Source organism: Dipodomys merriami, unplaced genomic scaffold, assembly GCF_024711535.1.
Source record: "Dipodomys merriami isolate MVZ:Mamm:240054 unplaced genomic scaffold, mDipMer1.0.p SCAF_5, whole genome shotgun sequence".
Classification (NCBI taxonomy): domain Eukaryota; kingdom Metazoa; phylum Chordata; class Mammalia; order Rodentia; family Heteromyidae; genus Dipodomys; species Dipodomys merriami.
This window is the reverse complement of record NW_027206068.1, coordinates 28926144-28950329: the sequence shown is the minus strand read 5'-3', so window position 1 is coordinate 28950329 and position 24186 is coordinate 28926144. Positions and strand designations below refer to the sequence as shown.

At 39.0% G+C, this 24186-nt stretch overlaps 1 protein-coding gene across 5 annotated transcripts in view; it reads left to right on the top strand.

Annotated features, from left to right (window-relative positions):
- The window catches only part of Napepld (N-acyl phosphatidylethanolamine phospholipase D), a 36529-nt gene that overhangs the window by 191 nt on the left and 12152 nt on the right, over nt 1-24186 (top strand). For 3 of the 5 annotated variants that reach the window (XM_069996304.1, XM_069996303.1, XM_069996302.1), the window contains exon 2: nt 18069-18375. In XM_069996304.1, the coding sequence (XP_069852405.1) occupies nt 18082-18375 (294 nt within the window). In that variant the 5' untranslated portion in view covers nt 18069-18081. Of the gene's footprint in view, nt 1-41; nt 154-896; nt 907-18068; nt 18376-24186 lie in introns of those variants that run through there. The other 2 variants (XM_069996306.1, XM_069996305.1) reach the window with 2 other exon arrangements.

The following is a 24186-nucleotide window of genomic DNA, read 5'->3' as shown; positions in this document are numbered from 1 at the left end:
CCGCCCAGCCACCGTAGCCCCGCCCTCCACCGCGCGCCCACGCCCGCGCCAGCGGCCGGGGAAAGCACTGTGCGCGCTGCAGCCCGCGGGAGGAGATTCGTTCTCTCTGCAGTTCTCTCTGGTGTCTCTGCTGCTGCTTCGTCTTCCGTCTCGGTGAGGAGCGGTCGACTCTCTCCCGCCCGGGGCTGTCTAGCGGGTGGCGAGAGGGTTTCCTGGTCCCCCCAGACCTGCCTCTGCCTGCGGGTAGATGCTGCTGCACTTGTGAGCCGCCGGGCTGCGTTTGAATGTCTGCACCTGGAGGCTTGCGGAGCCTGCGTCTCCGGAGCCCGCTGGGCGAAGAGCGCTGGGCTGGCTTCCCTCCTTCCTTCCTTCCCTCCTTCCTTCCCTCCCTCCCTCCCTTCCCCCCCCCCCCGCCCCGGACTTGGGGTGAGTAGCCGCGGTCTCTGGGAGTGAAGGTCCCCCCACCTTACCCGGCTGCCTCTCCACGGATTGGATTACAAGTGGGTGTATCTTCTCTGGGTTGTATGTCAATCAGCGGGGCCACAACTTTCTCAGCAACTTCTGTCGGCTTCATCTCTTAAGTTACTCACCTTCTGGAAAGCCATTCCAAAAGGTTTCCTGGCTTTTATCTTGAAATAAGTGCGTTTATTAAAACACGGAAAGAGCCAAAACTTGAGGGGGGGAGGGGGGAGGAAGCCAGTGCTTTCTGAGTTTTCCCTTCTGTAGTTGTTTGCTTCTTAAATTGGGCATTACTGCAGGCTCTTCTGAACCTGAATTCAGATGCACCCCCGCTTTTTTTTCCCCCTGGATGAAACTCAATATAGTCCTCATACTTGTCAATATGCTTCCATGGGCACCAGGGATCTGATGTATTACACACTTCAGTTGAACTCGGAAAATACTAAGGTAATAAGTTAACAGCCTTTTAAAAAGCCATTGAGTTCTTGCCTTTGCACTTCCAATAGGTTGTTCCATATATTTTATAATGTGACTTGCCTGGTTGATTTTAGCTTAGCATTCAGTGCTTGGTATCTGATGTCTGTTTCAGAAAGCAATTCCTCAGATACAAGTCTCTGTAAATGAAGAAATATTTTCCATCTTACTAGATGGAATTCCAGCAGTTCCTATTTTGCTTCATTGCCTATGATGTAGTAACACCGACATTTGGGAAGAAGTTATGTAATGAAAGAAAGAATACCTATATCCCACAATAGTCTGGTTTTGATACAGGAAAATAGTAGGTCTGCTAAGAAAGGAATTTTATTTACAGTGAGATTTTAAGAGAGGGGCTGAGAAGGTGGCTCAGTGGTAGAGCGCTTGCCTTGCATGCATGAGGCCGTCAGCACCACATAAGCAAAAAAGAAAAAAGCCGGAAGTGGTGCTGTGGCTCAAGCGATAGAATGCTAGCTTGAGCTGAAGAGCCGAGGGACAGCGCCCAGGCCTAGAGTTCAGGCCCCACGACCGGACCCCCCCCCCAAAAAAAAAAGAGATTTTAAGAGAGAGATCGAAGAACAGGTTTAAGTCAACTTGAAATCCAAAGGTGATTTTCAGAGATTTTAGTTTGTGAGAATCCTAGTAAGTGTTCAAGAGATGAAAATACTTAGTGCATTTCTTTTACCCCTATTTTCACTCATTCCAAATTAAACTAGCCAGATACTACATTGCAAAATGAAAGTTTAAGTTAGTCCAGTATATGAAAGACATTTTACCATAAGCATTCCACTGTAAGGTTTTGGTTATACTTTTTTTTGAAAGGAATAAAGGAATATTACATTATTTTGATGCTTGTGAATTTAGAAATCTAGTTTTTGTTTTTGTTTTTAGTTATGGGGCTTGAACTCAGGACCTGGGCACTGTTCCTGAGCTCTTGCTGAAGACTTGAGTTCTACCACTTTGAGCCACAGCACTATTTCCAGTTTTCTGGTGGTTAATTGGAAATAAAAGTCTCATGGACTTTTCCTACCCCTCTTGTCTTTGAACTGAGATTCTCAGATCTCAGCCTCTTGAGTAGTTAGGATTACAGGTGTGAACCACTAGTGCCCAGTGTAGGGGGATTTTTATGTACATTTACTTTGGATTTGGAAAAATATTTGCCTTTGATTTTGTTTTCTCTTTATAGTGGGAAGTAGCTTTGGATACAGTGTGGTTTAACCATACCTTTCTACTCCATGTGAATAAGAATATGGCTGTACTTCGGGTCGTGTTGATCTTGACATTTTACATTGAACTGTATATAAGTGAAAAAGCCTGTATTGAAATATTACTAGCGAAATGAGTTGTGCAATAAACTAATCATGAAAGAATATTTTTATCTTGAAAATCTGAGAAGGCATGCATAAAACTGGCATAGAAATCACTCAACTGATTTGTTATAAAGTTCAAGTACTATTTTACTTTAACTCCTGTATTACTGGAGAATTCTACATGTCTCCAGTTTATATTCTTTACTTGACTTAAATTTAATAACCATTAGTTGTGTGTTTATTTCATTAACAGGCTTTCATGGTAGAGGATGTGTTCTGGGATATCTTTGAAGGCAGATTGTCTTAGATACAGTTTTTTTTTTTTTTTTTGTCGGTCATGGGGCTTGAACTCCAGGCCTGGGCGCTGTCCCTCAGCTCTTCAGCTCAAGGCAAGCGCTCTACCACTTGAGCTACAGCTCCACTTCTGGTTTTCTGGTGGTTTATTGGAGATAGGAGTCTCATGGTCTCTCCTGCCCGGGCTGGCTTTGAACCGCGATCCTCAGATCTCAGCCTCCTGAGTAGCTAGGATTACAGGCGTGAGCCACCAGCGCCCGGCTAGATACAGTTTTTTTTTTGCCAACTAAAATGGTTAACTAATTCCTTATAAAAATTCTTTAATATTTAATAGTTACAGTGCTCTTTCATTTTTTCTGTATTTTTCAATGATTTTCTTTCTTTCTTTTTTCCCATCAGAGACTGGGACTCGAACTCATTGTCTGACCCTTTATGCTCATTAGCAGGCACCCTACCACCTGAGCCAACCCTCCAAGCCCTAATGTTTTTATAAAAAGCAGAGATTATTAATCTAATGCTGTGGATGAAGAAAACAGTAATTTGAGAATCAGAAAGACTTTATTGATTTCCGTAGAAGTCTCTCAGCTCAACAGCTGTATCTTTTGTTAGACAAAGGTAACCAGTGAAGCCAAGATGTGGGTTACCAACACATCTGTAGACTGCTTCCATAAACCTCAGTAATGGGCTGGAAGCAGTCAGTACATTGACTGTGAAGGTCGCCATAGATGGACCAGCATAATTTAAAAGCTTCATTGAAATTTTCTGCCTACTACTTTGTACAATTTCTTTCCTCTTGAACACAGCAGATTTTTATGTTTATCCAATTTGGGAGCTTCCCAGAGTAAGGGATGCTGACACATTGAAAGTGAATACCTGTAGAATTCTGTGTGATTTTATAATCTCTCAGTTATAAGTCATCAGGATAAGGAAACACTAAACTCTCTCATTAACACTCTTTAAACTGGTCACATACTCATTTGTTTTGTTTAAGCAATGATGATTAGATGACAATTATCTATTTTGAAAGTTATTGTTTTGTACATTCTGAAGTTCCTAGATACTATATTCTTTCCTTTCCCTCATGAAAAAGACTTAAGTTCTCCCACCCTCAATTTGTGTAGTTAAAGTAGCTAATGGAAAATTAGAGAGTTTCTAGATTCCCTTCTTTAAATATTTGAGATTAAACTAAAATTAAAACTAAACTAAAATACTCTGCATGAGGTAAAATGTGTCATTTATCTTCCTATACTGATCATAAGCACATTTAAAGTGAGAACATGGCCAGTAGTGCAGACACCATCTGTAGCTGGAGCCCAGATCCCTGTAATATCATGTAACTCTGGCCTGACTTGCTTAACTATAAAGTGGTCACACAAATGGTGACTTATAGGACTGTTCATAAGGGAAGAAATCCTAGAGGGCATGCGCTTGGTCCAAGCCCTTTAATTTATAGCCCTCCTATTTATTTTTCTACTACTGGGTACTGGAGTGTGAACCTAGGGCCTTGTGCCAGCAGGCACGTGAGCCATGCCCTCAGCCCTTTTTGTGTTATTTTTATCATGAACTCTTGCTTTTTGCTGAGCAGGTCTAGACTGTGATCTTCTGTTTATTCTTTCCACCATAGCTAGGAGGACAGCCAGTGCTGCTGTGCCCAGATTTTTCTGTTAAGATAGGGTCCGTGGCTGGGAGCAGCCGTTTTCCTGATCTCAGCCTCCTGGGATGACAAGCATGTACCATTCACACCAGCTGTTAGTTGAGATGAAGTCTCTCATACTTTTTGCTTGTTTTGGCCTTAAACTAGCCTACTGATCCCAACCTCCTAAGTAGTAGTGGCGTGAACCACCAGTGCCCAACTGGGTCTCCTGTTTTGATCCTCACAAATGTTTAGGCTGTAGAGATACCTCAAAACTACTACCATATCAGAGTTGGGCTTTTTCACTGTTTCACAGAGAAGAGACTTAAAGTTCTCTCTCTTTTTTGATGGTTGTGGGGCCTGAACTCTGGGCCTGGGCACTGTCCCTCAGCTCTTCAGCTCAAACTAGCACTCTACTACTTGAGCCACAGCACCACTTCCGGCTTTTTTTCTGCTTATGTGGTGCTGAGGAATCGAACCCAGGGCCTCATGCATGTGAGGCAAGCACTCTACCACTGAGCCACCTTCCCAGGTCCAGAGACTTAAAATTCTTGAGTGATGGTTGATTTCCTTTCTCAATCTTGCCTTAACAGTGTCTCAATTTTCTGTGTGAACTCTATGTAAAGGAATGTGTGCTATTTGTAGCCTGTTTTTAAAAACTGCGTGAATGTTAATGTTGGCATACATACATTGAATATCATCATAGTGAAGGATTTGACCTAATAAACTTGATATTCTCAGCAACATTCTCTTGGTTAAGTGTGACTATGTAGTGCTTTGTAATTCTTTTGCATAGCCACCCAAATATTTTTAAAACATACTGGATAGTAGTACTTCATCTCCTTTTTTAGAATAAACTGCTCACACTTTCATTATTTTTTTGAAGATATAATAGTACTCCGAGGTATAGAATGATCAACACTTTTGATGTGATTATTGGGAAATCCCTTGGTCCCTGTACCTAACGGTGTCTCTTTATGGGACTTACTAGCAACTGTTCTCAGTAGGAAGGATAAAATACCAGGTGTTTCCATGCTTGCTGAACTCAGCCCTTCAAAGCAAGGAAAGTATCTTCAAGGCACTGTGCATATTTGTGTGAATGATATATAGAATCAATTTATTATTGATTGCTTTTTGGTATTTAGATGAAAACAATTGAGTAATTGAATAAAGTAGTTTAATTGTTTGAAATCTTTCTCAAAATTAAAATGACATTTATTTGTACAGTAATTAGTAGTTATTGTTTACCAAGAGCTTTTTTTGGTTCTTTTTTTTTTTTTTTTTGTCAGTCATGGGGCTTGAACTATGGACCTGGGTGCTGTCCCTCAGCTCTTCAGCTCAAGGCTAGCGCTCTACCACTTGAACCACAGTACCACTTCTGGTTGTCTGAATGGTTTATTGGAGATAAGAGTCACACGATCTTTCCTGCCTGGGCTGGCTTTGAACCTCGATCATATGTCAGCTTCCTGAGTAGCTAGGATTACAGGCATGAGTCACTGGCGCCCGGCTACTAACAGCTTTTTACTTCAAAAAGGAAAAAGAACCCCAAAAACTTTGTTGGAAGCAAAAAAGGCTAGCCCACTCAGTGGGATCATAATTATTAAATGCTACTAACTATGAAATGTAGCTATCTGCTGTATCCTTATAGGTTCAACATGATTAACACATGGGCTTTGGCTTTTGATGGACGCCAGCTGTGTGTGTGTGTGTGTGTGTGTGTGTGCGTGCGTGCGTGCGTGCGTGCGTGCGTGCGTGTGTGTCTTAAGTTCAGGGCCTAGGGACTGTCACTAAGCTTTTTTGCTCAAGTCTAGTACTTACCAATTTGAGCTACAGCTCTACTTCTAGTTTTTAGGTGCTTTATTGGAGATAATAGTCTCATGGCCTTTCTTGCCTTGGCTGGCTTCCAACCTCAGCCTCGTGTGTAGCTAGGATTACAGGCATGAGCTACCAGCTCCTGGCTCTGTTACCAACTTTTAATGTTTAAAAATTGTTATTATAAAGGTGATGTACAGGGGTTTCAGGTAGTGAGTACATTTCTTTTTGGACAGTGTCACCCCTTTACTCACTTTCTCTCAGTGTTCTCCCCACTCCCGCTACCCCAGCCTGTCCCTACCACAAGTTGTATCCACATAATGTCTAGTAAGTATCACTGCTGCATTTGTTCACCCTTTGTCTCTGCATTTCTATGCCCCCCCTCCTTACCGTCCCCCAAACAGATAAACAAGATGAAAAGTAAAGAAAGCAATGGAAAAAAAACCCTCTTGTTACTGTTACCATCTTTTTTACTTTATGTAAGCTATTAATCTCTGTGAACTTCTACTTCTTATAAATCTGTATTTGATGATGATAGTATCTACCTTATAAGATGTTGTGAGGATTAAGTTAGGTAATGAACATGTATGTAAAGTGTTTCATAAACAGTAAGTGCTTAATCAATGATAAAGGATATAATTATGTATGTTGCTGAGTATACCCACATTTTGATTAGAAAAGCTGTATTTTGCGAATTTATTTTATGTAATTTACCACTACCCCTCTACTTCTTAGCTACATATCCAGCTTTTACTGTTTTTATAACTCATCCACATTTTCTAGTTATGGCAGTTGTATCAGGACATGAAACATTTTGAAAGATTGCTGAAATATATTTATCCTACAAATGGAAGAAGTTCAGGCTTGATGTTGGGCCCTGACGTCCTTCTAGTTCCTTTTTGCTAGTCCATTCCTAGGATGTGTCTGAAACCTAGATGGCTTCAGACAGGTGTGCAAGAGGAATCTGCCTTCTTTTTCCTTAGGGAGACTCCTGAAGCACTATATAGGACTCATGCTTCTATCACTTTGGTCAGAGAGTGATCAAGCATGGTCTGCTGGAAGACTGAGAGACCTAGTTACGTAGCTGGTGCTCAGATTCAAAGTAGAATAGGGGCTCTGTTGCTGAGGAGAATAGACATCTTTTAGTCTTTACCACTATAACCCTATAGCATTCAACTACTCATCTTTTCCCCTTGATTTCAGTTTTCATTTTTATTAATTAGGAGTGTTAGGGAGATTCCCTTTGTGGACTCTGTGTGTGTGTGTCGTGTGTCTGTGCCTGTGTCTGTGTGTGCTGATACTTGGACTGGAATTAGGGCATAGGTCCTGTCCTTTAGCTTTTTCATTCAAGGCTGGCAATCTACTACTTGAACCGCTCCACTTCTGGCTTTTTGATGTTAATTGAAGATAAGGATTGCATGAACTTCGCTGCTGGAGCTGGCTTTGGGCTGTGATCCTCAGATATCTCAGCCTCCCTAGTAGCTAGAATTATAGTCAAGAGCTACCAACTAGTTCCTTTGTTGACTTTCACCTCTGTACTTACTTTTGCTTCCTGTTCATTCTCAGCAGGTGATATTTTAAAAATTATTCATCTCTGAAGAGAAATTAAGTATTTAAACTCCTGTTCTTTATTCATTTTATAAATATTTACTGAACATATATGTTATAGGCTGCTATATGGTGTAGACAATGTGAATTGTTACTGATATATTTCTTTCTTTTTTTGCCTTCTTGGGAGCACAGTCAAATTGGGACTCAGGTGGATTGATTTCAACTTTGTACCTAGCATAGTAGTCTTCTTCGTGCTAGTACTGAGGAAAGGACTCCAGCTTTGTAGGAAGAATAACCTTATGGTAGGCATATGCTAGGCTAGCATAAATTCTAGGTTACTAGAAAGTTACTTTGGACTTTCCTAAATGGCTGTTTCACCTTTGGGCTGTGAATAATGACTTAAAATACTGTAGTGCTTCTCATTCTTGTCTGCACATCAGAATGACCCGCAGAACTTAAAAAAAAGAAGAAAACATACCCACTTGGGGTACTACCCTCCAACAGCATTTTTATTCTCACATGTAATTTATAAGCTCCACAGATAAGTCTGACCTATAGCCAGCATTGAGTATCTTAGTAGATATAAGGCTTTGTAGTAAGACAAATACTGTTTATCACTCATATGGGAGATGAATCCCTTCTCTTCTTCCTCCTCTTCCTCCTTTTCTCTTCCTCCTTTTCTCTTCCTCTCCCTCCTCTTCCTCCTCCTCCTCCTCTATCATTTTCTCCCTTCCTCTCCTTCCCCCATCATCTCTCTCTTTCTCTCTGCACCTTCTCCCCCCTTCTCCTGGGATTTGAAATGAGAGACATTGAACTGAACTATGACCCCTAGCCCTCAGAAATCTTCCTCTCTCTCTCTTTTTCTTTCTTTCTTTCTTTCTTTCTTTCTTTCTTTCTTTCTCTCTCTTTCTCTCCTTCTCTCTTTCTCTTTCTTTTTTCTTTCTTTTTCCTTCCTTCCCTCACTTCCCTCCTCCCTCCCTCCCCCCCTTTCTCTCTTTCTTTCTTTCAGTCATGGGGCTTGAACTATGGGCCTAGGCACTGTCCCTGAGGTTTTCAGGTCAAGGCTAGCCCTCTACCACTTGAGCTACAGCACCACTTCTGGTTTTCTTGTGGTTTATTGGAGATAAGAGTCTCACAGACTTTCCTGCCTGGGTTGGCTTTGAACCATGATCCTCAGATCTCAGTCTCCTAAGTAGCTAGAATTACAGGCATAAGCCACAGGGCCCTGGGTCCTCGAATCTTTCTTGACAACCCGTTTTGGCCAAAGAAAAGAGGAGAGAAACTGTTGCTGTGGGGAAAAGTGGAGTTATTTAGACTGGAGGCAAGAGACTGGAATGCATTAGGGGCAGACTTAAGTTACTCATGATTTATCTGCAGCTGGTCTTGCCAGTTTGCCTTGTTCTTCTCATTGAAATTTCCTTTGCGCAAAAGAAACTTTTTAAGTAGGACTTTCAGCTCTGGGGAAAATGGTGTATTTGGTTAACATTAGTATCTTGAGTTTGTAATTTTTGCTCCTAGAGTGTAATGATGAAGGAGGGTGGAGTATAAAGAAGGAGGGTGGCTTTAAAGGATTATATTTCAGAACCAGAAGAGTCTCAAGGTTTGTAAGAACCTCCAGTGAACCCAGTAGGGTTGGTGAGGTCACAAGGAATGGGATCATGTAGGAATTTTTTGGAGAATTGTCAATAACTTGAGATTTGTGTGAATTAAGAAAAGAAGGCCTTTCCTTATTCAAATATCAGAAGGAAAACATATTCTATAGTTGATACTGTTTCAGTTTATTTGTGCCATTGCCTTTAAAAGCCCATTATCTGAGCATAAATTTAAAAGTGGCATATGTATGTGTATATATCACATTACCTTTTATTGATAACAAACACAATCACACAGTGGCTTACAGTTATTGAGTGCTTCCATGTGCTAGGCTAGGCATTATGAAACTAAAGCTTGAAAAAGGAAAGGTAAGTGTCAAAGTTGGGAAGTATTCATTTTAAAATATGAACTCTTTGGCATTTTTCCTGGTAATGTGCTTTTCCTGATAACAAGTCATGTGCCTTATAAATATGTTCATAAAAATATGATTTCCTAATTTTCGACATACTTCCTGCTATTCTTAAACAGAGGATACTCAATTGAACTCAGGACCTCCAATTTTCTTTAAACTTCAAGCTTCTATTATTGTTGACCTTGTATGCCTGCCTTCAAGACTCTCTCTGAACCTTGCCCTCGGTGCTAAAGATATGGGAGATGGGTGGGCAGGATCTGACTCCCAATTTACCTGAACCTTGTTTTCTTTGTAGAAGTCCCACTGCTGGTTTTTTGTTTTGGTTTTTTTTTTTTTTTCATTTACTTTTTTCTCACAAAGGGATGTACTACATGTGATATCCAGGCCAAAACAACCAGTCTGCCCTTCTGCTAGTTTATTTGTACGCGAATTAGAGGCTCCAGTAACCTCTAGTAACTTGCTTTCCATCTGTTTCTTTGTTGACAGCAGGGCTCATTAACTTGTTGGCCACAGTCAGGAAGTTACGAGCCTTTTCAGTATCATTGACTGGGGTGAATCATGCAGGGCTTTCTCTGTTAGTGTAAGCCATTTGGTATGTATGGAGGAGGACTCTTCACCCTGAGAATTTAGGCTAGTAGCTTTTTGAAATGTCTTATCCTAAACATTACTATTTATTTGGCAGAGATGACATTCTCAACATGATAGATAGTAAACCCTAATCTGTATGGCACATTATAATTAAGGTCAGATACCTCTAGATACTCTCCCTTGTATCTGGAGTATTAGAATGTAAGTAGACAATTGAACTGTTTTTTTTTTTTTTTTTCATAAGCCTTCAATTTTACTTGGGAAAGAAACTTTCTCTATGATCCAGATTCTTTTGCTATTTAAAAATGTCATAACCAATCAGGATGATATATCTTAAGTTCTTCTTTTCTATTTAAAAAAATGGCTTTATTATTATAAAGGCGATACACAGAGGGGTTACAGTTACATAAGTCAGGTAAAGACATATTTCTTTTTGGACAATGTTACTCTTTCCCTCCATCTCTCCTAGTTTTTCTCCTCCATCTCCCACACAAGTTGTACAGTTCATTTTCAATGTAGTATCCAGAGAATACCACTGCTGCATTTTGTTCCCTTTTCCCTTCACTTCTGTGCCTACCCTTAGACTTGCAAAGACATGTAAACAAACTTAAAGAACAAAAAAGAAAGAAAACAACAAAAGAAAACTTCATGTTTTCATTTATTGGAGTTCATTTTTATAAATATTATTTTGTTTTTAACCATGACTTCATCAATGCTTTAAGCAGAGGCTCTTACCAGTAAGATCTGAAAGTGAAATGGCTGTCTATATCAGATTTGTTGTGTGATCTCTGCTCAAATGTCATTTTTGCCCTGAAAACTTCCTGGTTAACTTGACCTGTAAAATTACAGTAACTTTCCTGTTCTCAGGTGAAAGCACTTTGCCTTTGCCTGTCAGTCAGCTTGGGGAGAGTGGCTGGTAGCTGGAAGCTTCCAGGGACTGAAAACGCATTGGCTCGGCCACCACCCAGAGGGAACAGGTGTTTGGTAGCATGAGCTGGCTCTTGGTACAGCCAGACTGTTACAATTTTAGAGGCAAAAGAGACTTTAGACCTACAACCCAGGCCTCTCATTTTACAGGTGAATAAAAGTGACACTTAGCAATGTTAAATGGCTTTTCAAGGGCTACAGAATTCAGTATAATGGAAGTTGGAGCCAGAAATGAAGTCAAAAAGAATTAAACTGTGCACTATTTTCCTCTTTTCCTTTCCTATCTAGTAGTTACAAAGACACATATTTCTCTATTGCTTTTCCTTATGGATTATGCTTTACCTAAGAAGCTCTGTGTGTGTGTGTGTGTGTGTGTGTGTGTGTGTGTGTGTGTGTGTGTGTGTGTGTGTGTGTGTGTGTGTGTGTGTGTGTGTGTGTGTGTGTGTGTGTATGGGTGTATGTGTGTGATTGCTTGGCATTGTAGAAGTGTATTTTTGTTAGAATATTGTCTTAAGGAATAACTAATGAATATTTAAGGTCACATAGCATGTTGAGGACACAGTTTCAAGTTCTCCAGGTATCATCTAAGTCTTTTCATACTTCACTTTCAGTTACTTAATTCTGATTATCATTTAGATATTACTATTGATTGCATCAAAAATGAATCTGTGTTTAATGATTGGTATTTTTCAAAGGGGATCACTGTGTCATTTCAATAAACATATTTAATGTATGTTTTCTAAGTGTGTCATAACATGATCTTTTAATTTGATTACTCTGAGGATTTTGATTGTCTACCATAAGTGGCATTTTACAATGGGCTTTTGTTCTTAACCTTATTGTTACTGTTTCTATTTGTAACTGAAGCTTTACTTTCTTATTTACAAATAGGAAAATAATAAAAGCTATTGTAGAGGAACATCTACAGTGGTTATGTATTTTGATGACTTAAAATGTGTTAGTAGCTTGTGAAATGACTTTTATTCAATATATCAATTTTGTCTAAAACTTGAGAATTTTCAAAATGGTTGGCAGTCTGCAGCCAAATATATTTGTTGGTTGTCCTTCACTACTTTCTGAAAGAAAGCATGTTCTCAAATTTATATTCCAAAGAGTCTGATTTTACTTTGCCTTATTCTTCTCAAAAGTCTTTTTTTTTTTTTTGTCAGTTGTGGGGCTTAACTCTGGGCTTGAGCGCTGTCCCTGAGTTCTTCATCTCAAATCTTGCATTCTACCACTTGAGCCACAGCGCCACTTCCAGTTTTCTAGTGGTTTATTGGAGATAAGAGTCTCACTAACTTTCCTGCCCCTCTGGCTTTGAACTGTCATTCTAGATCTCAGTATCCTGAGTAGCTAGGATTACAGGCATGAGCCACTGACAGCTGGGTCTCAAAAGTCATAACTTAAGGTTAGTTAGCATCCCTTTGTGAATTATTTGTGCAAGTAATTTTTTGTTTATAATGAGATGAGTGCTTTATGAGACAGATATAAAATTGATTTTTTTGTGGGGACCTGGGCCTTGAACCTCATGGCAATAGTCTCTAGTTTAGCTTTATCACTTAAGGCTAATACTCTACCACGTGAGCCACACCTCGAGCTCCACCTTTTTTTTGGTTCAAAATAAGGGTCTTTCAGATTTGTCTACATAGGCTGGCTTTGAACCCTGATCCTCAGATCTTAGTCTCTTGAGTAGGTAGGATTACAGGTGTGAGCCATCGGAACCCAGTTTAAAGTTTTTTTTTTTTTGTCGGTCGTGGGGCTTGAACTCTGGGCCTGGGCGCTGTCCCTCAGCTCTTCAGCTCAAGGCGAGCACTCTACCACTTGAGCTACAGCTCCACTTCCGGTTTTCTGGTGGTTTATTGGAGATAGGAGTCTCACGGTCTCTCCTGCCCGGGCTGGCTTTGAACTGCGATCCTCAGATCTCAGCCTCCTGAGTAGCTAGGATTACAGGCGTGAGCCACCAGCGCCCAGCAGATTAAAGTATTTTTAAGAATAATAAATAATGATTTTGTTATATAAAATCATTAAAGAAGTAAAAGTAGAATTTGAGCAAGCTAAGCTTTTAAATCTGCCTGATATTCTGGACAATCTGAAAAACAACTCAATTGGATCAAGAGGTCCTATGTATTATGTATTACTTAACCTTTCACTGAACCTAAATAATAGCAAATATAGCACATTGCAGTACTAAACCATGGTGTCAGTCACTCAATATGTAGAGGTTACTATCTTTAACAGGAGCCTAGGTTTGGGTACTTTGAGTTACTTCTGCCCTACATTTAGGTAATGGTCGAACTGGAGTTTTGTTTTTGTCTCCAACTTATGTTCTTTTCTCTTTTGTGAAGGTAAATGAGTGCAAATACATAGATTTATATTAGAAGTTCACATATCTGTATATAAATGTACACTAATTCTAATATATTTTTACTCAATTTTCAAAAGTTGTCATAACTTAGGTCTAGTGTGCTTTTAGATACTATATAATAAACTTTCTATTTTCTTTGTTTTCCTTTAGCTTCTTAGCAGAACTGGTTAAGTCAATAAAGTAAGCTAAAAATGAAATTCAGTGATAAAAAATACAGTACTTTCTTGGTTGATATAAGCTGTGAGTCCCTCCCACAGAACATTCCCCCTTTCATTCTCCAGCATCTGTACTTCCCTACTTGGATATGTCTCCTCCCACCAGCCTCCTCAGTGTCTGCCAAGGTCTTGCCTGGCATCTTATTAAATGTGAAAGATGAAGCTTCTCTTCTCAAGCCTGTTCTATGGATTCAGTGAGTTAAAATGGTTTCCTTAGCTGTTCCCCGCATCATATTAAAAGGGTCCTTTAAAAAAAGTGATAGGAGAGCAAATAGAAAATTAAAAATTTAATATTACTCAGTCAGATATAAAGAATACCGTGCTAAGGTATGCTCCAGACTTAATTTCAGCATTTTTTGTATTAACTAGGATTTTAATCACTTGAATATCACCTTCATAGTTAATAAAATATTTTGAATATTGAGATTTTATAATATAAAGATGCACAAATTCTTGGCCTAATCTTTTCATTACTATATTTTATTTTTTCTTTCTTTTCTTTCTTTAATTTTTTTATTTAATTGATTTATTTTATTTTCTTTTTTTCTCAAGGTAACGTACAGAAGGGTTACAGTTACACAAAGTAATAAGTACATTTCTTGTCAAACTTGTTGCCCCTTCCTAATGTCAGCATTTTTGTTGTCATATAATGGACAGTCACTCATTATTTAATAAATACCTACTGTAGAAATGCTGATTTGCTACATCATAATTTATGTTGAAACCCCAAATATATGTTATACCATTGTGATTCCCCCCTTTCATTTTCTAAATAATAAAGCAGTACATTCAATTCTAGGGAGTTGGCAAATTCTAAATGTCAGAGAAAGAAAGCATGAAACATTTGCTTTTGAAATAGAGAATTTTTGCGTTTGGAAAGCATTTTACCCATGTGTGCAGCTATTGAAGTAAAATATTTGTCCTTGGCTGACTTGTCTTGTCTAAATGTCACAGCTTAGACCTCTCTTTGGTTTGAGAAATAGGGGCTAAGTTGTTCTGCTATAAAATAGGCAATTGATCTTCAAGAAAATGTAGAGAATATGGGCTGGGAAGGTGGCTCAGTGGTAGAGTGCTTGCCTTGCATGCCTGAGGCCCTGGGTTCGATTCCTCAGCACCACATAATCAGAAAAAAAAAAGCCGGAAGTGGTGCTGTGGCTCAAGTGGTAGAGCGCTAGCCTTGAGCTGAAGAGCTGAGGGACAGCGCCCAGGCCCAGAGTTCAGGCCCCACAACTGAACCCAAAAAAACAAAACAAAAAAAAGAAAATGTAGAGAATGTGTGTGATGATTTCTAGATGGAATTGATGTTGTCTTTTTTGATAATGAATGGAATTGAAAAGTTCAAAGCTAGTTAGTTAGAAGGATCATACCTATATCTTCATTTCTGACCTTTATGTCATCTTGTCTTAGGTTTTTTAAGATGTCCTTTGTGAGATTGTTGTATCTACTACAAGAGTGGCCATCTGACTAATGTTGACAAGAAGCTTTTTTTTTTTTTTTTTTTTTTTTTTTTTTATTGTAGAGATACTATACAGAGGGTTACAGTTACATGAGTGAGGTAATGAGTACACTTCCACTTCCTCGACAAGAAGCTTTTTTGTATGACCTGGCTTACAGCTGGGCTCCATGAGCTGCCAGCTCCATTCAGTTACTCAACCCAAACCCTGTTTTGATGTTGATTTGTGGTCTTTGAAAGAATGTTTTGTTTTTCCTTTCTCCCTAATTGTTTAAAACCTTAAGTCCCAAAATTCATTTGGTACAATTAGGGTGTGTGTGTGTGTGTGTGTGTGTGTGTGTGTGTGTCTATATACACACATCCATCCATCCATATACATATATGTGTGTATGTAAATATGCATGTCTTTGTATGTAGCAAATACATATATCTCATAATATCTCAAAAAAAATTTGGTTATCAGCATAAAGGATAGTATATACGATCAGCTCTAATGTTTGCAAATTAATTTAAACTAAACTTGTGTGTTTTTATCTGTTAAATGAAGGGCTTAATGGATGGTTATTGTATCCTACTATTGTAAAGTCCTCAGCCTGAACTTAAATATAATTCAATTTAAAAAATAACCATATGAGATCTGAGATACTCACCCAGATCATTTTAACTTCTAGTAGAGAGCTTAAAGAATTTAGATGTTTGCTCAATTAGTAGGATTAGAGAAAAAGGAGTTAGCACTTGTGCCTGCCAAGCACTTTATGTGTATTTTATTACTTTATCCTTTGAAACAATCATAAGGTAGCAGCTATTTTACTGGTGGGAAATGGAGGATTAGAAAAGGCTATGTTATAATAGCTGTTAGGTGCTCCAAGACAATGGTAGCAGAGAAACTGTGTCTATTTTAGGTTTTGTCGGTTGTGGCTTCTTTTCTTCAGTGATTAGTCTCCAGACATGATTATTTACTCTAGCATTTGAGGAAAAAAATGTTGATTTAGTATATATGTCCCTTCTGGGTTATAGTCTTTCCCTTATTCTCCTGGACAATCTTTCCATTTAGTCACCATTGTAGCCATAAACATATTTGGCTTTCTGTTGTTGTGCTTATTTTCTGAAGGATATAAAGTATGCATTAATTCTATTTAAATAATTAAATTGATAATAAAATTCGCTAAATGTAATAGAGGCATGAAATTCATGGCAGATAAAGTGATACTCTCAATTCATTATATATCTGCAGCTTGGTATAGTTCACAGTCAAGAATTTTAAGGTCTTGAGTTAATCAGTGTGGGTAGTTATATAAGTTCAGTAGTAATAATACAGACAGCATCAGCAGGTAATGTTTGAGCCATTGTCATGTGTAATGTGTGTGTGTGTTCTTTACTAGAATTCCAAGTTGTTGTTACTAGAATTCCAAGATGTTCCAATTAGTTGTCTTAGTCATTTCATCCCTCTCCATAACCCTAGGATCAGATAATGTTTTCATCACCATTTTATAGTTAAGAAAAAAATCAAGGCACAGAGAAGGCAGGAAATGTATTCAAAGCCATATATACATACTGTATTGATTTTGCAGTTCTAATTGATTACTTCTGAATTGATTAACTTTTATATTATTAGACTATTGAAATGTCTCTCAAATAAACAATACATTATTTTTCATTTTTGGGATTTAAGTTTGAAGGAGCATGGGTAATAAATAATCTTCAGTGTAAAAATGGGTAGACCTACTGGGATTATAGGTAAGTCAACTTGAAATACTGAGGTGTCTTAAAGTAACTAAAGCAATTCTTTTTTTTTTTTTTTTTTTGAGTCCGGTCGTGGGGCCTGAACTCTGGGCCTGGGCGCTGTCCCTCAGCTCTTCAGCTCAAGGCTAGCCCTCTACCACTTTGAGCCACAGTGCCACTTCTGGCTTTTTTCTTTTTACTTATGTGGTGCTGAGGAATGGAACCCAGGGCCTCATGCATGCAAGGCAAGCGCTCTATCACTGAGCCACCTTCCCAGCCCATTAAAGCAATTCTTATTATGTGTTGTTAACAGCAATATTTTTAAAATTCAAGCACAAAAATGTTATAGATTGAAGTTGCTTGTATTAGTTGACTCATGGTTTTATAGATTATAGTCCATGGCTACTGGTTCCATGTTTCTGGACTTCAGTGTGCAGTACCATGGTAGAAGGAAGACATGGTAGACCAGAACTGCTCAACATAGGAAGCAGAGAAGTCTAGTAAGAGGATAGTAAGAAGATATCTTTTGGGAGCACATTCCTCCCCAGTGTCTCAGATTCTCTCTACCTTCCACAGTTCCACCCTTCCCAATAGTCTGTGCAGTGTAGTAACTCACTAAAGGTAGATCCCTCATACTTCAATCACTTCCCCAAAGCTCTGCCTCTGAACACTGCTTGCACTGGGGATCAGGCCTTCAATACATGAACCTTTTGGAGGGATACTTTATATCCAAACCATAACTGTGATTTAACTTCTACAGAGTACCACCATAAATTTCATATGTTTAAATGTTGTCTGGGGGGAGGGGGAGCTGGGAAGGTGGGCTCAGTGGTAGAGCGCTTGCTTTGCATGCATGAGGCCCTGGGTTCCATTCCTCAGCACCACATAAGAAAAAAGAAAAAAGCCGGAAGTGGCGCTGTGGCTCAAGTGGTAGAGCGCTAGTCTTGAGCTGAAGAGCTGAGGGACAGTGCCCAGGCCCAGAGTTCAGGCCCCACGACCAGACCCCCCCTCAAAAAAAAAATGTTGTCTAGGGAAATATTGCAGTAGCAAAAGGAGTTTTGGAAAGTTTGACTGGTATGCTGATAGGCAAAGCAAACATCTTTTTTGTTTAGTGAGCAGTGATACTAGATTGTAAAATTGTATTCTGCAAGAAAAAGGTGCATTATGTTTTTATAAGTTGGAGGACATTTTTATTGGCTAAGAAAATATGTTTTCCTGCCATTATCTTAAATTCAGAACTTTTCACCTTTTTTTTTTTAGTTCTCCAAAAGACATGGATGAAAACGAAATTAACCAATCCTCAACGACAAGCAGCCAATATCCCAAAGAAGCAGTAAAAAAACGCCAAAATTCAGCACGGAATTCAGGAGGAAGTGATTCATCTAGGTTTTCCAGAAAAAGCTTCAAATTAGATTACAGACTAGAGGAAGATGTAACTAAATCGAAGAAAGGAAAAGATGGGAGATTTGTTAACCCATGGCCAACATGGAAAAATATCTCTATTCCGAATATTCTCAGATGGGTGATAATGGAGAAAGATCACAGTGGTGTTCCAGGTTCCAAGGAGGTATAGTACTTGGCTCTTGTTGAGTGTGTTATATATACTCTTAATACAGATACTTCTTAGCTTTGCTGTAAACTATATTACCAGGCTATCTTACCAGTTAGTTAACTGTTTTCCCTATTGAATCATCATTTTATCTTATTTTTTAAAATTATTTTCAAATACTTGTACAAGAGGGTTTTAGTTTAACATCTTGGTAAGTCATTCCTTCCTTATTTCCCCTTCTCCTACCTATCTCTTCTACCAGTCTTGTTTCCTAGTGCCACTTACATGTGTACGTTCAATATTAACACTATATTCGCCCATCATTCCTTTTGCTGTTCATCTGCTTCCCCTCCCATTAGCCTCCATGCCCCCATGAAGATATTTTTGTTTCCAGATGTTTATTTAGTTAACTGTTCATTTTTCAAAGGGTTACATCATAGAATCTCACTCCTGTGTATTTCCTGCTTTAGTCAATTCATGTTATTTATATGCGTATGACCGTGTATGTATTTACTTGTATGTTTATATTTTAGACCTAACATCCATATATGAGAGAAAATACGTGTCCTTTGTCTTTCTGAGCCTTTCTTCTCTCATGATATTTCTTTTTTTTTTTTTTTGTCGGTTGTGGGCCTGAACTCTGGGCCTGGTCACTGTCCCTCAGCTCTTCAGCTCAAGGCTAGTGCTCTACCACTTGAGCCACAGTGCCACTTCCAGCTTTTTCTGCTTATGTGGTGCTGAGGAATCGAACCCAGGGCCTCAGGCATGCAAGGCAAGCGCTCTACCACTGAGCCACCTTCCCAGCCCTCTCATGATATTTCTTTCAGATCTGTCCATTTCCCCACCAATGACCCAATTTTAACTTCCTGATGGTAAATAAAGTTCTGTTCTGTGTGTGTACATATGTATACATATATATTCATGCTTACATAACACATTTTATTCTATTTTATTTTTTGTCAGTCCTGGGGCTTGAACTCAGGGCCTGGGCACTGTCCTTGAGCTTCTTTTGCTCAAGGCTAGTATTCTACCAGTTGAGCCACAGCACCACTTCTGGCTTTTTCTGTTTATGTGGTACTGAGGAATCAAACCCAGGGCTTCATGCATGCTAGGCAAGCATTAAGCCCTAAACTTTTTAAAATCCATTTATTGGTTGTAGGACTTCTGGAAGTTTTTTTAAAATAGCTTGGCTATTGTGAACATGGGCTGTGTAGGACCATTATTTTATCCTGACTTACATTCTTTTGGATAAATTAACTATGGTGTGTGTGTGTGTGTGTGTGTGTGTGTGTGTGTGTGTGTGTGTGTGTGTGTGTGTGTGTGTGTGTGTGTGTGTGTGTGTGTGTGTGTGTGTGTGTGTGTGTGTGTGTGTGTGTCTTGGCTATTGTGAACATGGGCTGTGTAGGACCATTATTTTATCCTGACTTACATTCTTTTGGATAAATTAACTATGGGGTGTGTGTGTGTGTGTGTGTGTGTGTGTGTGTGTGTGTGTGTGTGTGTGTGTGTGTGTGTGTGTGTGTGTGTGTGTGTGTGTGTGTGTGTGTGTGTGTGTGTGCGCGCCAGTCTTAGAGCTTAAACACCGAGCCCGGGCAGTGTCTGTAAGTTTTTTTTTTCCCTCAGTGCTAGATCTCTACTACTTGAGCCATGACTCTGTTTTTGGCTTTTTAGTCATTAATTGTAGATAAGAATCCCATAGATTTCCCTGTCCAGGCTGGGTTCAAACTGTGATACTTATATCTCAGTCTCTTGAGTAGCTAGAATTACAGGCATGAGTCACCAGCATCTGGCAACTATGCTTTTATGAATATGAATTAAGACCCAGGGATTAGGGGAGATAAAGTGAATAGTGTAACTCATATCCCCAGGTTCCTAGTTCAGCCTGAACATATGTATGAATTATCACCTGTGGTCTGTATAGACAGAATGCTTCAAAGCTACAGGAAGGAAGTGATGAATTGTGACTGGTAGGATTGGAAATAGCTTCACCATTAGGCTATATTAGTTGTACAAAGGTGATGTGTTCATGTATGAATATAATGTATTTCAATCAAATTCATTCCCTTTATCATTACCTCCCCTCCAAGAGTTTTTATTTCACTACCCCCCAACAGTTTTTATTACAGATCTCCTACCCATGTCTTGTTTCCTCTGTTTTTAATAAAAGCCTACAATTAGATAAAATGAAGGCTGACTTATGTTATTCAGGGATAACTATAACCCCCTACTTAAGCCTTTTAAATTACTGAAATGATAAACTGTCACTGATTCTAAAATGTTATTGTGCTATACATTGAAAATAAAAACAACAACATGGAGAATTATGTGAACATCTACTTTATTTTATTTTTCATGGAAGAAAAATCTTTTTTTTAATTGTGAAAATACTGTACAGGGGCTGGGAAGGTGGCTCAGTGGTAGAGTGCTTGCCTTGCATGCCTGAGGCCCTGGGTTCGATTCCTTAGCACCACATAAGCAAAGAGAAAAAAACCGGAAGTGGCGCTGTGGCTCAAGTGGTAGAGCACTAGCCTTGAGCTGAAGAGCTGAGGGACAGTGCCCAGGTCCAGAGTTCAGGCCCCACGACCGGACCCCCCAAAAAAAAAAAAAAGAAAGAAAATATTGCACAGAGGTGTTACAATAACATGGGCATAATAATGAGTACATTTCTTATCAAGCATTGTAGCCTCTTCCTTTGTTTCTCCTTCCCATCCTTTAGATGATTAGGGCAACTCAGAATTTAGTAATTCAGATTCTAGAAGTTGCTTTGGTTAGATCTTGGGAAGCTAGAATTTATTAAGTCAATCACAATATCAAATGATTATTTTGGAAATAATATATGGATGATAATTATATATTATGTGACATTATGGTTTGACATACTTTATCACATTATGCTATTGTTAGGTATATAAATATGAAAGTGTTTTGGAATAAACATCATTAAATTACACATTAATTATAACTCTAAATAATGAAAAAAGGTCATAACAAGCTGTATAATTTAGTTGCCTGGTCAGAAAACAATGTTTGTTTCCTTGGGGCCATTCCTAATGTTTGCCTGTTCTGGGTCATGAGTGGAGATTGCCAGTTCACAGGCTGCACATTGTTCAGATGCTGTTATTGCTTTGTGCTGTTGTTGGCTTCGTGACATTGTCTGATTGTTACTCTGAGTCGTAATCACGCATAGAGGAAAAGAGACAATTGGAGAATTTCAAGGAAGGGGAGGCATACACTTCCTGAGTTTCATTAGTTGGAGGAGGCTGTCTTAATTGTTGACTACTATGCAAGTGCTCACAGAACAGTTTACTTGGAGTGTGAGAGACACACAAAACAAACTGCCATACTTAGATGGCCAAGTAGACAAGTAGGACAGCAGGACTTTAGAAACAAGGTTCAAGTTTTAGATTCTAAACTGCATGGCCTTATTATCATCACAAGCCACCAGAAAATTCTGCTATAGTTGACTCTTCTGTGTCTCCCAAAGCCCACATGTTAGTTCCTTGCTTGATGTTAGTGGTCAAACTTTTTTTTTTATTCAGGCCTGGGGCTTAAACTTGGGGTCTATATGCTGTCCTTATACTGTTATACTCAAGGCTGAACTAACTCTACTGAGCCCCAGCTCTACTTCTAGCTTTTTGGTGGCTAATTGGAGATAAAAGCCTCATGGACTTTCCTGCCTCAGGTGATTTCCAACTTGATCCTCAGATCTCAGCTGCCTGAGTAGGTAGGATTATTGGTATGAGTTACTGGTGCGCAACTTGCTAGTGGTGAAACTTTAAGAGTTGAGATACAGTGGGAAGTCTGCTGGTCTTTGGGGATGTTCCTTGAAAAGGTTAGTGGGACATTGCCCTACCATGTGCTGTCCACCATGATATGGTGCTTTGCCACAGTCCCAAAACAGCAGGGCTTACATAATCATGGACTGAAACCTCCCAAACTGTGAGCCAAAATCAACCTTTTTTGTTTTGTAAGTTGATTTAGCTCATGTATTCATTATACTAATGGAAAGCTAACACCAACTCCATTTTTATTTTTATTTACACTTTGGAATATAAAAGTATGACAAACTAATCTGGGTCACTGAGATTGTTTTGAGGTTTACATGTCACATCAAAATATTTAAAAGTGTAAAATGCCTTCTTAGATGTATGACATTAAGAGTAAGATGTTTTTTGAAAATGAGCTTTTAACAAGAAAAAATGCATGTGGATAGTCTTAATGTAGAGCTGAAAGGCTTACAAGGAAAATTATTAGTCTTCTAGGGCTGCTACCCAGGTTCTCTTACCAGAGGCAACAACTTCCAGGGCTTTAAATTGCTTCCCAGACTTTTATCTAAAGCAAAGGAATGTATGCTGTTTCTTGACATTATCTAACAGACTTCTACATTGGTTTATATTTTAACTCAATTCTATAACCCCTCTCTCAACTCTAATGCTGCTCCTTGACTTTTCCTATTCTGCTAAAATAGATATATTAAGACTTTCTGTTTTCTTCCAAGTAGGAATTTAAAAGTACAAAGCCATTTGATGGATCTTAATGCTCTGAGTATACACTGTATGGCAAAAATGTTATTACCATCAACTATTATTATTATCATTATTATTATTATTATTATTATTATTATTATTATTATTATTATTATTTTGGCGGTTGTGGGGCTTGAACTCTGGGCCTGGGTGCTTGTCCCTCAGCTCTTCAGCTCAAGGCGAGTGCTCTACCACTTGAGCTACAGCGCCACTTCCTATTATTATTATTATTAGCTGTCCTCGGGCTTGAACTCTGGGCCTGGGTACTGTCCCCGAGCTTCTTTTGCTCAAGGCTAGCACTCTACTACTTGAGCCACAGCACCACTTCTGGCTTTTTCTGTGTATGTGGCACTGAGGAGTCAAACCCAGGTCTTCATGCATGCTAGGCAAGCACTCTTACTACCAAGCCACATTCCCAGCCCCATCAACAATTAATTTAATTGGAGGTATTTTGGTAACAAAACTATCCAGTGTTCACATATGACTTAAGAATGAGTGTGTCAAATTTAAATGTTATTTATTTTTAAGTAAAGAGATCTGTCTTTAGGCTAGAGTGTGGCCTAGTAGAGCTCCCGCTTCACTAGCAGGAGTCCCTGGGTTCATTCCCCCCAGCACTGCCAAAAATAAAAATAAAGAAATCTGACTATAGGACTTTACATTTCCTTAGACAGTAAAAATGTAACTCAGTTGGAAGAAGAGGATTTACTAAAGTGTTTAAATTGATCTTTTAAAAAGTATGATCTGCTGCATGCCGGTGACTCACGCCTATAATCCTAGCTATTCAGGAGGCTGAGATCTGAGGATTGAGGATCAAGGCCAGCCCGGGGAGGAAAGTCCATGACACTCTTATCTCCAATAAACCACCAGAAAACCAGAAGTGCTGCTGTGGCTTAAGAGGTAGAGCGCTAGCCTTGAGCTGAAGAACTGAGGGACAGAACCCAGGCCCAGAGTTCAAGCCCCATGACCAAAAAAAAAAAAAGTATGATCTAACAGTTTTGAACCAAATCCTTTTTATCTGTCTCATGGATACCCACAAAGTCTAAAGTATATCAAAATAAAAAATACATTAACAAAAATATGGCTTTATTTATGTTACTTGTAGTAAAAATTTTAATACATGAACACCTAGATAATAATGTTTCAATCCATGTAACCATGACTTTGAATCTTTGTAGTGGTCCACTTATATAATGACTGTTGGCTAAAAGCAAATTTAGCATTCCTGAAGAATAGATCCTGAGAGACCTGGTTGTATAGGCTTTGGCCTGGAATTTCAAAATACCATACTATTCTAACAATGGTT